General features: G+C 50.4%; 5 protein-coding genes across 5 annotated transcripts; 2 read left to right on the forward strand and 3 right to left on the reverse strand.

The window, feature by feature from the left end:
* Positions 1–290: 290 nt before the first annotated feature.
* ASPVEDRAFT_28828 (uncharacterized protein) lies at positions 291–993 on the reverse strand (the record flags this gene model as incomplete). Its single annotated transcript, XM_040810161.1, has 6 exons — positions 291–303; positions 326–365; positions 425–499; positions 655–700; positions 730–789; positions 844–993. The coding sequence occupies 6 exons, from the start codon at positions 991–993 to the stop codon at positions 291–293; spliced, it is 384 nt and encodes a 127-aa protein (XP_040667987.1).
* A 478-nt stretch (positions 994–1,471) lies between these two features.
* ASPVEDRAFT_41718 (NADP(+)-dependent, decarboxylating phosphogluconate dehydrogenase) lies at positions 1,472–3,890 on the reverse strand. The gene is made up of 5 exons (XM_040812410.1): positions 3,661–3,890; positions 3,201–3,337; positions 2,669–3,120; positions 2,180–2,608; positions 1,472–2,116 (listed from the first exon to the last, which is right to left on the reverse strand). The coding sequence occupies exons 1-5, from the start codon at positions 3,675–3,677 to the stop codon at positions 1,676–1,678; spliced, it is 1,476 nt and encodes a 491-aa protein (XP_040667988.1). The 5' UTR covers positions 3,678–3,890; the 3' UTR covers positions 1,472–1,675.
* Positions 3,891–5,044: 1,154 nt separating this feature from the next.
* On the forward strand, positions 5,045–6,103 carry ASPVEDRAFT_131576 (RNP domain protein; the record flags this gene model as incomplete). Its single annotated transcript, XM_040806831.1, has 1 exon — positions 5,045–6,103. One exon carries the CDS (start codon positions 5,045–5,047, stop codon positions 6,101–6,103), a length of 1,059 nt encoding a protein of 352 aa, XP_040667989.1.
* A 1,505-nt stretch (positions 6,104–7,608) lies between these two features.
* Positions 7,609–9,227, reverse strand: ASPVEDRAFT_131428 (MFS transporter; the record flags this gene model as incomplete). The annotated part of the gene is made up of 4 exons (XM_040806814.1): positions 7,609–8,430; positions 8,500–8,577; positions 8,639–9,017; positions 9,112–9,227. 4 exons carry the CDS (start codon positions 9,225–9,227, stop codon positions 7,609–7,611), a joined length of 1,395 nt encoding a protein of 464 aa, XP_040667990.1.
* A 641-nt stretch (positions 9,228–9,868) lies between these two features.
* On the forward strand, positions 9,869–12,170 carry ASPVEDRAFT_131674 (uncharacterized protein; the record flags this gene model as incomplete). Its single annotated transcript, XM_040806847.1, has 5 exons — positions 9,869–9,999; positions 10,049–10,662; positions 10,719–10,750; positions 10,806–11,118; positions 11,179–12,170. The coding sequence occupies 5 exons, from the start codon at positions 9,869–9,871 to the stop codon at positions 12,168–12,170; spliced, it is 2,082 nt and encodes a 693-aa protein (XP_040667991.1).
* Between the last annotated feature and the right edge of the window lie 209 nt (positions 12,171–12,379).

Consider the following 12,379-nt stretch of genomic DNA (forward strand, 5'->3'; position numbering starts at 1 on the left):
TTCGATCCGTCTCTCTAACATTCCGTCATCTCATACAGTACATACTTTATTCGGTGCATTTCCTACATCGACAGGCCTCTTATTATTACTTGCTCTTCCTAGCCCACCTGCGGATCTGCATTCCCGAAAATGCCGCTATCTACGCGCAAGCACCGCCCAGAATGCTCTGTACAGCACTAGCCCCGGCTTTGGCCCGGTCAGCTTTGCCGGGATAAAAACGGGCCACGGCCTTGCTCGTTGTATTCTCGGGTTGGTGAAACGGGACGTATCAAGTTTTGCGGAATTCAGACTCAATCGTAAAAACTGCGGGTGGTAAAACACTCACTGGTGGTGCAAGTTGTAGGCCCATATGCTTGACACAAAACCTGAAGCCGTATATCCGTTAACTATATGCGGAAGGTTACTACTTGAGCAAACTACCCACCATAGATGCGGAGTCGACCCATGCGATTGAATGAGAATGGCTTGTCTCCCAGCTCCCCGCCTCTCGCGACTGCAGCTGTACGGCAGCCTCCAGTGACCCATGCGTGAGCAATACAGGACTATTATCTCCGACAATCTTGCATCAATCAATGATCTAGCCACTCAGCAGGATGTTGAAGAACGAGTAGACAGATATTATAGGACAGTAAAGACGCTCTACAAGTAACATACACTTGTACCGTGGGGTTTGCGAGTTTATATCTCTTATTGGCGACATCTATAAGACTAGTAAGACTACCAAGCTACCTTGCTGCCCGTGATATCGACAAATGGGCCAGATGTGGTTGATTTTTCCGCCGCATCAATCTGTAAAGAGGTAAGTATTATTGAAGGGCATTGTTCAACACTTTTTATTGTTACCTGCGCTATGATTCTGCGGACGCTGGCCTCAAGCGTCACCGGGGCCTTTTCTAACCCATAGTACTGGGCTGCGCGGTCACCCAGGTCTGTTTCAACAAGTCTGATAGTTATAGAATGACAGGTCAGAGTGCCAACTCCCGAAGCTTCCATTATATTTCAAATACTGGGTGCTTTTTTTGAATCTGAAACTTTGCGATCAGGCTTGCTCTCGAGAGAGGGCCCGCTATTTATGCAAAGTCGGCATGGGATCGGGTTACGTTTTACTACTACATATTACCAAACCATCCAGCTGTGCTCTGGGGATCGATATTAGTTTGTCATTCTGACTTCTACGCTCGCGATGGTTCCAATAAACTTTCGTAAATAATCATCGCACAAGATCGTCTTTTAAGGTGGAGCCTCCTTGGGGGACACAGACGAGCAGGACATAGTTAGGCTACCGACTAAATAATGTAAGATGCTGATAAAGTATTAAACAAACAACTTGTATAGTAATTAAATAGACAAATCCAACGATACAAGTACCTTATTGTAGATATATATCTTAACCACCTAAGTGCTAACAACAGCTTTATCAGTACTGGGAACTGATTGATAACTGGAACTACCCTTACGGAGTACAATATACGGGGTATTCTACAGGAAATGGATGTCTCAAATAATATATTCATAACGACCTATACAGCGGGCCTCATACATTTTTTTTCTTTGAAATCGGGCATTATCATTCTATGTCTTTAGAGAGCTGCAAAACTCCCATTTTGTCTGGTCCTATTGACTATCTTCGGTCCAGAAAAGCTTCACGTCCAGCGCAGTGTTTCAAAGTCCCAAATTAAGCAACGTAGGTCGAGGCAGACACGTCACCGCCACGTCCGGTCCAGTTGACGTGGATGTCCTTGTCCTCGGGGTGCTTCTCGCTAGCGAACTTGGGGTTGATGCGGAAGGTGTGGGCACCGAAGTAGTCACGCTGGGCCTGCAGCAGGTTGGCGGGCAGAGTCTCGGCGCGGTAGCCGTCGTAGAAGCTGAGGGCGGTGCTGAAGGCGGGAGTGGGGATACCCCAGAGGGCACCCTTGCTGACAACGCTTCTCCAGCCCTTCTGGGCGTTGTGGATGGCCTTGTTGAAGAAGTCGTTGAAGAGGAGGTTCTCGAGATCGGGGTCGTTGCGGTAGGCCTCGGTGATGTCCTTCAGGAAGACGGAGCGGATAATGCAACCACCGCGCCACATGAGGGCAATGGCGGGCTTGTTGAGCTCCCAGCCGTACTCCTTGGCGGCCTGTATTTCAAATTGTTAATAACTACCACAATATATTTTGCATCGGGTTAGGATTAGTCTTACGTTCTGGATGAGCATGAATCCCTGAGCGTAGGAGATGATCTTGGAGGCGTACAGAGCCTGCTCAAGGTCGGCAATGAACTCTTCCTTGTTGCCAGAGAATTCGGGGGTGGGGCCACTGAGAAGCTTGCTGGCACGGACACGCTCGTTCTTCAGGGCAGAGAGGCAGCGAGAGAAGACAGCCTCGCCGATCAGGGTGACGGGCATGCCGAGGTCGAGAGCGTTGATGGCGGTCCACTTGCCGGTACCCTTCTGGCCAGCCTTGTCGAGGATCTTCTCGACCATGGGGACACCGTCCTCGTCGTTGTAATACAGGATGTCACGGGTGATCTCAATGAGGAAAGAGTCCAGAACGCCCTTGTTCCACTTGGCGAAAACATCGGCGATTTCCTTTGAGGATAGACCGAGACCGCGCTTCAGGATGTCGTAGGCCTGTAGAAATCGCGTGTTAACCATGGCACTTTAAGATATTGACATTAGAACAAGTCTTACCTCGCAGATGAGCTGCATGTCACCATATTCGATACCGTTGTGGACCATCTTGACGTAGTGACCAGCACCCTCATCACCAACCCAGTCGCAGCAGGGCTCGCCATCGCTCTTGGCGGCAATGCTCTGGAAGATGTCCTTAATGTGAGGCCAGGCGTCAGGGTTACCACCGGGCATGAGAGAGGGACCGTAGCGGGCACCCTCCTCACCACCAGAGACACCGCTGCCGACGAAGCTGATGCCCTTCTCCTTCAGGTAGTTGGTGCGGCGGTTGCTGTCGGGGTAGTGGGAGTTACCGCCGTCAATGATGATATCACCCTTCTCAAGGAAAGGCAGAAGAGACTCGATGAACTGGTCAACGGGCTTTCCAGCCATGACGAGGAGCATGATGCGGCGAGGGCGCTTGAGCTTGGAGCAGAACTCCTCGACGGAGTGAGCACCGACGATAGACTTGCCTGGAGTGGTTCAATCAGCCAACGCCCTTCTGGCAAACTTTTCGGAACCCCCGGGATTCGTGGAACTCATGAAAACTCACCCTTGGCCTCATTGTCAAGGAAGCGGTCGACCTTGGAGGTGGTACGGTTGTAGGCGCAGACAGTGAAACCGTGATCAGCAGCGTTGAGGATCAGGTTCTGGCCCATGACGGCCAGACCGATGAGACCGAAATCAGCACTAGCAGTAGTTCGCGCCGAGAAGCCAGCAGCGATGCCGGCCAGACGGGCGCTAAATGTCAGTTATGAATTCATGTCAATGGATAAATTGATGAACAAAAAACGTAGAAGTGGTGCGAAAGTACGGCGGTTGGGGGCATGGCTGTCGCGGGGCAGATTATGCCTGACAGCTTCCAGAGCTCTACGACAAAATGTTCCGCGAGCCCAATTCAGTGAGAGCACTGCAAAGGGCGCCGCATTTCGACGCAATGCTTCTGAAGCCGTCCGCGAGTGGCGGGAAGATGTTGCTGGGGATGGCTAGATAGACAGGCGATGGGAACTTACACTGCGGTCGACGTCATGATGAATGATGTGGATGGAGAAAATTGACTGGGAGTAGAAGAGAGAGAACACCGAAAGCGGGGAGTCAGGTATATAAGCACTGCAGAAGCGCTGCCTGAAGAGGAAGAGTCAAAGTACGGAATTCGATGTGAAGAGGGAAAAAGAAGGAAAAGGAGCGAAGGCCGACGATGATAATGGATGTTGCTGTGTCCGGATGGACTGCTGACGGAGCAACTCTTCCGTCATGGTGGGACGAGTTGGGGCGGGGCTGCAATGAGAACGAGGAGCAGAGTAGTCCGGCTTTGCTGTCTACGCGGGCTTGAGGCATTTACTATCCAGATTTACAAATATAGCAGCGCAATTGACCGGACGGCGGACTACTTTACAATTACAACGCCCGTGAAGCTGTCTGTGTTGCAATGGCAGACGCAGCGGCAGCAACAGAGCCTGCAGGGAAGCGTGCAGGAGAAATGATGTCTGCGATGGCGGGGCAGATGGAGGGGCTCTGGCTGCGATATGACCCAAGAAATTTATTCCCAGAACGCGTTCGGTGAAGGGCCGGCCGGATAAATTATGAATGGCCAAGGACCGTCGGGCTGCAGCTCAGAATGTTTGACAGCTTTTCTGGACTTGAACTGCCCGACTCCGGACTTTCATCAGACCTCCCTCATCTCCCACTTGATGCATCTATATATTCGTAGCTATGATCTCATCGACATCCGAACTTCCGTAGACTCAGTCTCTGTACGGGACCTGAGACTAGCAGTTGAGCCGACTGAGCCAGCGGAAAAGGCAACTTTCTGCGAGTCGGACTGTCGTCCGCAGCGGAGATAAACCCTAGCGGTTTCCGACTCTGTAGGGGTGCAGTTGGATGAAGAAATCCCACGTCCGCTCATTAACCGCAGTCTGAAGGCCGGCTACTGGATTTCCCAAAGGGGTTTAGAGTGGGGGTTACATTGCATCCCGCACTATTCCTGTTCCGGACTGAACCGGATTAGTCAGGCTCGTGGCTTGAATGCGGTCACGTGGCAGCGCAAAACTTTACGGTGGCCGACAAAGCCGGCTGCGCTTTTTCATCGTATCGAGATCAGTCCAGGCCTCTCCAACTCAACAGCCAACCCTGCAGCCCGATCGGTTTCCAAGTCCGCGGACTGTTCCATCCAAAGCACCAGCAAAACCTTGTTGCTCCTTGGCTACCGCAGAATTGCCTCCTGATCACCTTTACCCAAAACCTCAACAACTCATTCTCAGCCTTAATCGCTGTTAAACCTTTCTCAGGCGTGACGTCTGGCGTATGACTGTTGCGTCAGTCAAGCCCTGAAGGTACGTGTCTGCACGCGACACTCATCATCCATCGCCCCCATCTTCTTCGAACTATCCGTTCATCATGTCCTACCCCCCGCCTCCAGGTCACCAGCCTTCGTCGCTCCCTCCGCGACCACCTCAATCCGCAAACACAAATTCACAGCATGGCGGGAACACCGCACGACCCAGCTTCAGCGCTGCGACAGCATTTGCACCTCGTGCCGTAGCGTCCCAACAACCATACCGCACCAGCAGTCCGGTCGTTTCGGCTCCGCCGACGACGCAAAGCGGCTATTCAACCCCTGCCACACCCGGCTACGGCACCTACTACTCGCAGCCGGAACCGTCGTACCAAGCGGCGCCATCATATTATGGCTCAGCACAGTACAACAACACCCCTACCTACGGCCCGACCGTGCCTCATATCCAAAACCCTTTTGCGCCGTCCGGCAATGACCAGTCAAACCGAGGCCGAGGTTCCGGCCTCGACCCCGAAACAGAAGCACAAATTGCGCAATGGCAAAGCGCCTACGCCAACCCCAAGGATGAAATGGCTGCGGCTAACAAGGCCCCAATCCGTCGGGAGGGAGCTGGCACTCCCGGCTTAGCCCCAACCGTTTATACCTCCTCTGGCAACACGCCAGCCTCCAACACACCCGCCCCCGTCGTCGGACCTGAGCCGCAAAAGACTGTTGCGCGGTCCGGCGGTGGCCAATCCTGGAGTGACTCAACGCTTCTGGAATGGGACCCCGCGCATTTCCGACTGTTTGTCGGCAACCTTGCAGGCGAGGTTACCGATGACTCGCTGCTGAAAGCGTTCGCGAAATATACATCTGTCCAGAAGGCGCGTGTGATCCGCGACAAACGCACGCAGAAGAGCAAGGGCTACGGATTCGTGAGTTTCGCCGACGGCGACGACTATTTCAAGGCCGCGAGGGAAATGCAGGGCAAATATATCGGGTCGCACCCCATTCTTCTCCGCCGCGCGACCACCGAGGTCAAACCGGTGTCTACCAAGAACAATAACAGGAAACATGGTGGGAAGGGAGGCGGCTCGGGTGGTAACCAGGGCTCAAAAGTGAGGAACGACGGAGTGAAAAAGCCCGGCAAGACAAAGGGCGGATTGAAGATTCTGGGGTAGATGTGAATCTCAGATGTTTTAGATTTGATATATATTCCTGACCAATCCGTTGTATCATATCCTACGACAGTCATACGATAAACCATTTAAGTAATACAATCCAATGCAATGCAAATTCATCTCAATTCGTATTTTACATCTTTTCGGACATTCGTAAGTAAAGTAGTCACAGGAAATTTCGTTAGAACAGTCATACGCCATATACAACGCCGTGAAAAGAATAGATAAGGTAGCGGCATATTCTCAATTATATGCAATGCAATGCAGCACAATGCAATAAATGCTTAATTGTCTCCATCCAATTCCAGTTCCAGCCGAAAGAGCAGAGCAGGCCATAATATGCGTGCACAGTCAAACATTGGCCAAGGTAATGGAAGGGAATGGGTCGGATCGGTCGAACCATACTCGCGATGAAAGTATGGTGCGGAGGAAGGTGTTGGATCGTAGGTAGAATCGGTATCATAAAGAGGATTGGGAGGAAAGGGCTCTCATCATAAAAGCCCAGCGATCGGTCAATCGCTTTGTTTCGTCGTCCACTACTGCCTTGGTAGTGGTAGATGCAAGTGTGGTATGGTATAGGTAGAATGATAGGCGTAACATCATAGCGATAAAGATAAGATATGCGTCGGTATGTATGTATGTATGTACCGCGGATGAAGAGTCGAAGGGGATAGCGAAAAGTAGCAAGAAAGTATCGTAGTCGTAGTCATATCATAGCAGTATATATACCCGATGGAATTCAAGTCGAGTCCTCGAGCTTAACCCTCGGTGCTCTCCTCATCAACAGGCTTTCTCCTCGCAAAGAACGAAACCTGGTGCTGGTGGGCCCAAATGAGGATAGCGACGATGATAAGGATAATGAAGAACACGATCAAAATGACCGCGATGGTCATGTTCCGCTCCATGGTGGATGGGTTGGAGAGGGTCACCTCTGGTGGAGCTAAGATATAGCTAAAAAGATAGTGATACTATAAAGGAGTAGTCCTCGGTCGAGGACACCCCAGATAACGATATGAGTGTCAAGGGATGGACAGGAGAGATACAACAAGGGAGGAGAAACAGAAAAGAAGCAGCGAAAGAATGCGAAGTTAAGGGGAGCAGACGTGGCAGCAGCCCAGCCTTCTTGTTATTTTGTGCTGGCGGGGTGGCTGGTAGACGAGGTCTCGGCCGCTGATTGGCCGATCGCGGCTTAAGCTGTGCGCTAGTTGAGCGGGGCCGTCCCTGTCACGTGTTCCCAGCCTTCGCATTAAAATACCGTACCATACACATTACACAAATACAGATCTATAAAGGACATCAGCTTTGGTTAAGCTTGGGCCTTGTGGGTGTTTTAATAATGGGTTTGGAGCAATGCAGCACCTGTATTATAATTCTTGTGACAATTTGACTATCCATATCCCACGATGCTATGATAAATTGACATCCTCTTTAACTGCAAATACAAAGAAACCAAACCAAACATCACAATATATAATGCAAGCTGGCACGGTTCAAGATGAGAATGTCTACAAATCGACCGCAAAACGAGTCCTCAAAGTCTCGCCGTAGCGGTAGAACAACCACGGCACAGGGGTGAAAGCCAAAGTAATGAATCCCAGTACGCTGTTTCCCCAACCCAGACCAAGCTTACTGTAAAGCGGATCAGCCGCGAGGTCCAAAAACGCACCAAAGGGAGAGCGGACGAGTAAGTTTGCCGCAAGAGCAGAAGCAGCTGCCTGGGCTCCGTAGGCGTCGACCAGATATACCTGACCGGGAATGACAACAAACAGCGCGCCGAACCCAATGATGAAGGTCCCCAGAATAGGCACTATCCAGTGAGCATGATAGTATGCAGTCCAGCCATATATAAAACAGCCTAGCGGTGTGACAGGACCTAGCCATTTCATCAAAATAAGGCGCTGTTCTGGCTTGCGTACGACGCATCCCTGCCCCTGGCCTAGAAGTTTGTCACTCAGGATCGAAAATAGGATAAGCCCTAGTAACATGCCGATGCCAAGTCCGAGGTAGGCCAGCCCGGCGGGTCCAGGGCTGAAACCATAGACTCCCTGGAAGACTGACGGAAACGTTGTGAACAGTAGAAAGATAAGGCCGAACATTAGTCCTGTATATAATGAGACCAGCAGGACGATAGGTGAAAGTATCAGCAGCTTGACGGGCCGAATTAGAGCTTGAAGAAGCATCTGGCCAGGCGATTCGTTTCTCGGGACTTGAGCAGTAGTACTGGCATTTCCAGCCTCTTTTCGCAAACCCTCAGCCTTCTGTTTGAGCAGAACAGTTGCATTTGTCTCCTTCATGAAGACTACAGTCACCGCCCCAATGACCCCGGACTTGAGATAGACGATCAGAATACGAATATTTCGCTTTCACACAAGATGATAACAGAGAGGAAACCCCACCATTATTAAAATTATACGAAGGGTCCAGCGCCAGCCCGCGTATTCAGACACGAATCCTCCGACAATAGGGCCCAAAACCTGAATTTAGCGTCAGTAAGAGAGAGAAAAGGAAATAATGCTGAAGGAAGGTTTGACATACAGGTCCTAGAATTGGGCCCATGGTAAACAATGCCATTGCTTTTCCTCGTTGCGCCGGTGGCGTAACGTCTGTCACTGTGCCGCCACCAATACTCATTGGGCCGGAGGCAGCACACCCAGCAAAAAATCGAAAGGCAAGAAACATAGAGATGCTCGTACTAAAAGCACAGCCTGCCGTGAACGCAAAATACACAATGTTGGATATACAATACAGTGGGAGGCGGCCATATAGTTCTGAGAGAGGTGCAAGAAGAAGAGGACCCAATGCAAAACCGAGTACATAAAGGCTCACAGTCATGGCTATGACAGTTTCGTTCATGATGTGAAACTCTGCAGCAAGCTGTTCTGCACCGGGGGCGAACATGGTAGCGGCCAGATTGCTGTTATAGAAAGGTTAGCTGAAGTACAGTAGTCGGTGCCAAGGAGAAGAAATAAGAAGAGACAAATAATAACGAGCCAGGGAATACTACTAACGCTACTAGTGTAAAAAGGCTCACAACGACCACATGCAAGTTCCTGTTGAAGGGAGACCAATTCAGGGGGTTTGAAGGGTCATTGGGGCCGTCCCAGCCCATAGTGTTGGTGGGCATTATCTCCTCTACAGGCATAAAATCATTAGCATTTGCGTCGAAATCTCCAGTGGTATCATGCTGTTGCTCAAGGGGCCGGTCTGGTGCGGGCATCGTGAGGTGCAGTCGATGGTCGAGAGTTGTAACCAACATAAAAGCCGGTATGGAAAGTGAAAGCGAGCGAAGGCATTCTTGGTAAAGCAGAATTATAACGGAACAGATGGTGTTGTTCTTGTCATAACGGGGCGGAGCGGAGTTTACTACAATGTACACCTGTGTTTACTCGTGGGTATACTCGAGGCGGAGCGGAAGATCGGAGCGGAGCATCGGGGCGGAGCACCGGACATGTTTTATTACAGCCGTGGTTACTAGTCGGTATTTAATCGATCACTGATACCAACATCAACACCGTCTCACGTCATACAATGAGCCACGATCGAGCAGGGTTGCGAACAGGCTGCCAAAGACACCTCAGGACTTGGTCTCCCTGTTGGACACGTTGGCTGATCCTGATCATGATGACCCTGGCCCAAGAGAACTCCCCACCCACTTGAATTGGTCCGCGATCGTTCCATTTGGAAACGGCGAATATCATCAAATTCCTTTTCCTTTGTCATAAAAGATTAGCTGCTGCCAGTCCAAATTCAGTTCAATCTCTCATAATGTCGGATTATAGTCAACCTCGATTTCTCGAATGGGGACCGGGCAAAACGGCGCGTGGCAGAGCACGCCTTCCTGAGAGTAGGCGTCGAGACCGACCACAGCTGTCTTGCAGTCTCTGCAGGCAGAGGAAGTAAGTCTGGTTTCACACCTAAAATAATTTTCTTGCTCAGTGGAATAAGGCTTCGATGTGACCGACAACAACCCTGTGGGAGCTGTTCTCATCGAGGGCTCGGCCCTTCCTGTACCTATGTCTCAAGACCCCCGGGTGGTGTACAGCGTCAGCCAACAGTTCAGGAGCGGATTCAGCAACTAGAGAGCCTAGTCGTTGAGCTGATGCAAAAGACATCAGCAGACAACAGTGGCTGCCAGGAACGCTGGAATTCTGACACGCCAGGAACTCTGGAGTCTTTCTCTCTGCATCCTAATACGGACCATGCGACTCCTGTCTCTTCAGACGCAAATATAGATATGCCTGAAACTCCTTCTCTGTCTGCATCTGATGGAGGTAGTTTGCATTTCACAGGATCTGGCACGAACTATGTCAACAACGCGCACTGGGCCGCTATCCTCGACAAGATTGCCGACCTCAGAGACCATTTTGAGCAGGAGGAAATGCAAGCTCGCTACCATCTACCAGATGATGAGACATTTATACCCCAAAGGACCGGTCCCCAGCTCCTCTACGGCTGTGCGAAATTGGCCTCTAAAGAAGAACTTCTTGCGGCCCTTCCAGCCCGAACAGTGGTTGATCGGCTAGTTTCGCGTTACTTTAACTCGTTCGACATGTCCCCAGGTAAGTAGGCCTACTTGGAGAGTAGGAAGGACTTTTTGCTTATTGTCATACCCCAGCCGTATTGAATAGCGCCCAGTTCCTGAAAGAGGTATTTTTAGGCTTCCCCAAACAGTACATTGTTTTACCACTGACACGCTCAACAGTATGAAGAGTTATGGAATGATCCCTCAAAAGTACCCGTCATATGGCTTGGGCTCCTATATACAATCATGTGTCTGGCAACGCAGTTCCAGAAATTCAGGTTGGATCCCACCTTTGAATCCTCGACCATGGACCCATCGGCAGAGCGTGATCTCCAACGGATGGTTGAAACGTTTAGAGAAAAGATCGTACAATGCCTTATCCACGGAGATTATGCCAAGGGTGGTCCGTATGTTCTGGAGACACTCATGCTCTACATTGCTGTTGAGCTATTCCTTCGCAGTGATGCCGAAATTGGCATTTGGATTCTCTTAGGTATTTCCCCCTTATTATCTATTTGCTGTGAGACTAAAATTGACTGTGGATTCTTCCCAGGTACTATTGTCCAGCTGGCAATGCATATGGGCTATCACAGAGATCCGAAACACTTCAAGATCTCCCCCTTCGCAGCTGAAATGCGCAAACGCGTATGGACTACTGTAGTTGAGCTGGACCTAGGAATCTCTACCCAGATGGGTCTTCCTCGGCTAATTAAGCATTGGCAAACTGACACTGGAGAACCTCTCAATCTTTATGACAACGACTTTAATCAGGCCACCACCAAAATGCCTTGTGCACGACTGGAAACCGAGATCACGCCTATGCTATACCGTCTGGTTAAGGCCCGGATGGTGACAGTAATTGGTATTATATGGGACTTTTCAACAGACACTTCCAGGCCCTATACCTATGCGGAAATTATGAAGATGAATAGCATGCTTCATGACACGCATAGATCTATCCCTTTATGTCTCCAGTGGCGTTCAATGGCCCACTGTATCATGGACTCCCCCCAGATTATCATGCAAAAGGTGTTCCTAGAGATCATGTTCCACCGTGCAAGAATTATGCTGCATCAGGGGTATCTTCACAACTCCCAGATCAAAAGTCGACCTAGTCACTCGCAACAGGAATGTATAGATGCGGCGCTCAAGCTTCTTGAACATCAGCATGTGCTCCAAGAAGAGACTCAGCCGTTTTGCCGGCTGTATCAGGAGCGGTGGAGAGTGTCGTCTCTGGTCAACCACGACTTTCTATTAGCCACGAGCGTTCTCTGTTCTTACTTGCAGCAGGCCCGCAGTTCTCAAGACGAAGCAGATGATCCTTCGCTGGTGGAAACCATCTGGACCTGTCTTGAAAAGACATATGATATTTGGCATTGCTCTAGCAGCTCTTCCAACGAGGCACGTAAGGCTGCGAAAGCTTTGAGCGTAGTTTTGGGGACTCGCAATACCTCTTGTTCAAAGCATTCAGAAGACCTGTCGTCACTTGAACAGCTTTCACGTCCAAATGAGCATACTGATTACTCCCAGGAAGGTGAGTCATGAAAAGCCCGTGTTTCCCGCTATCAACGTTCTGACGGGGATATTATATAATTGCACCAGAAATATTGGCAAACATGGCCGATTTCCATGTCCAATTTCCCGTTTTTGATGCGTCAGTCCTCACAAACTGGAATCTTACTCAGGAAGGCATCGAAGGCCTTCCGCTTTCAACGTCTGGGACGGGCTTTGGCTGGCCGATGGTAGGTAGTAGC

This window comes from Aspergillus versicolor (genome assembly GCF_001890125.1).
Source record: "Aspergillus versicolor CBS 583.65 unplaced genomic scaffold ASPVEscaffold_5, whole genome shotgun sequence".
In the NCBI taxonomy this organism is placed as follows: Eukaryota; Fungi; Ascomycota; class Eurotiomycetes; order Eurotiales; family Aspergillaceae; genus Aspergillus; species Aspergillus versicolor.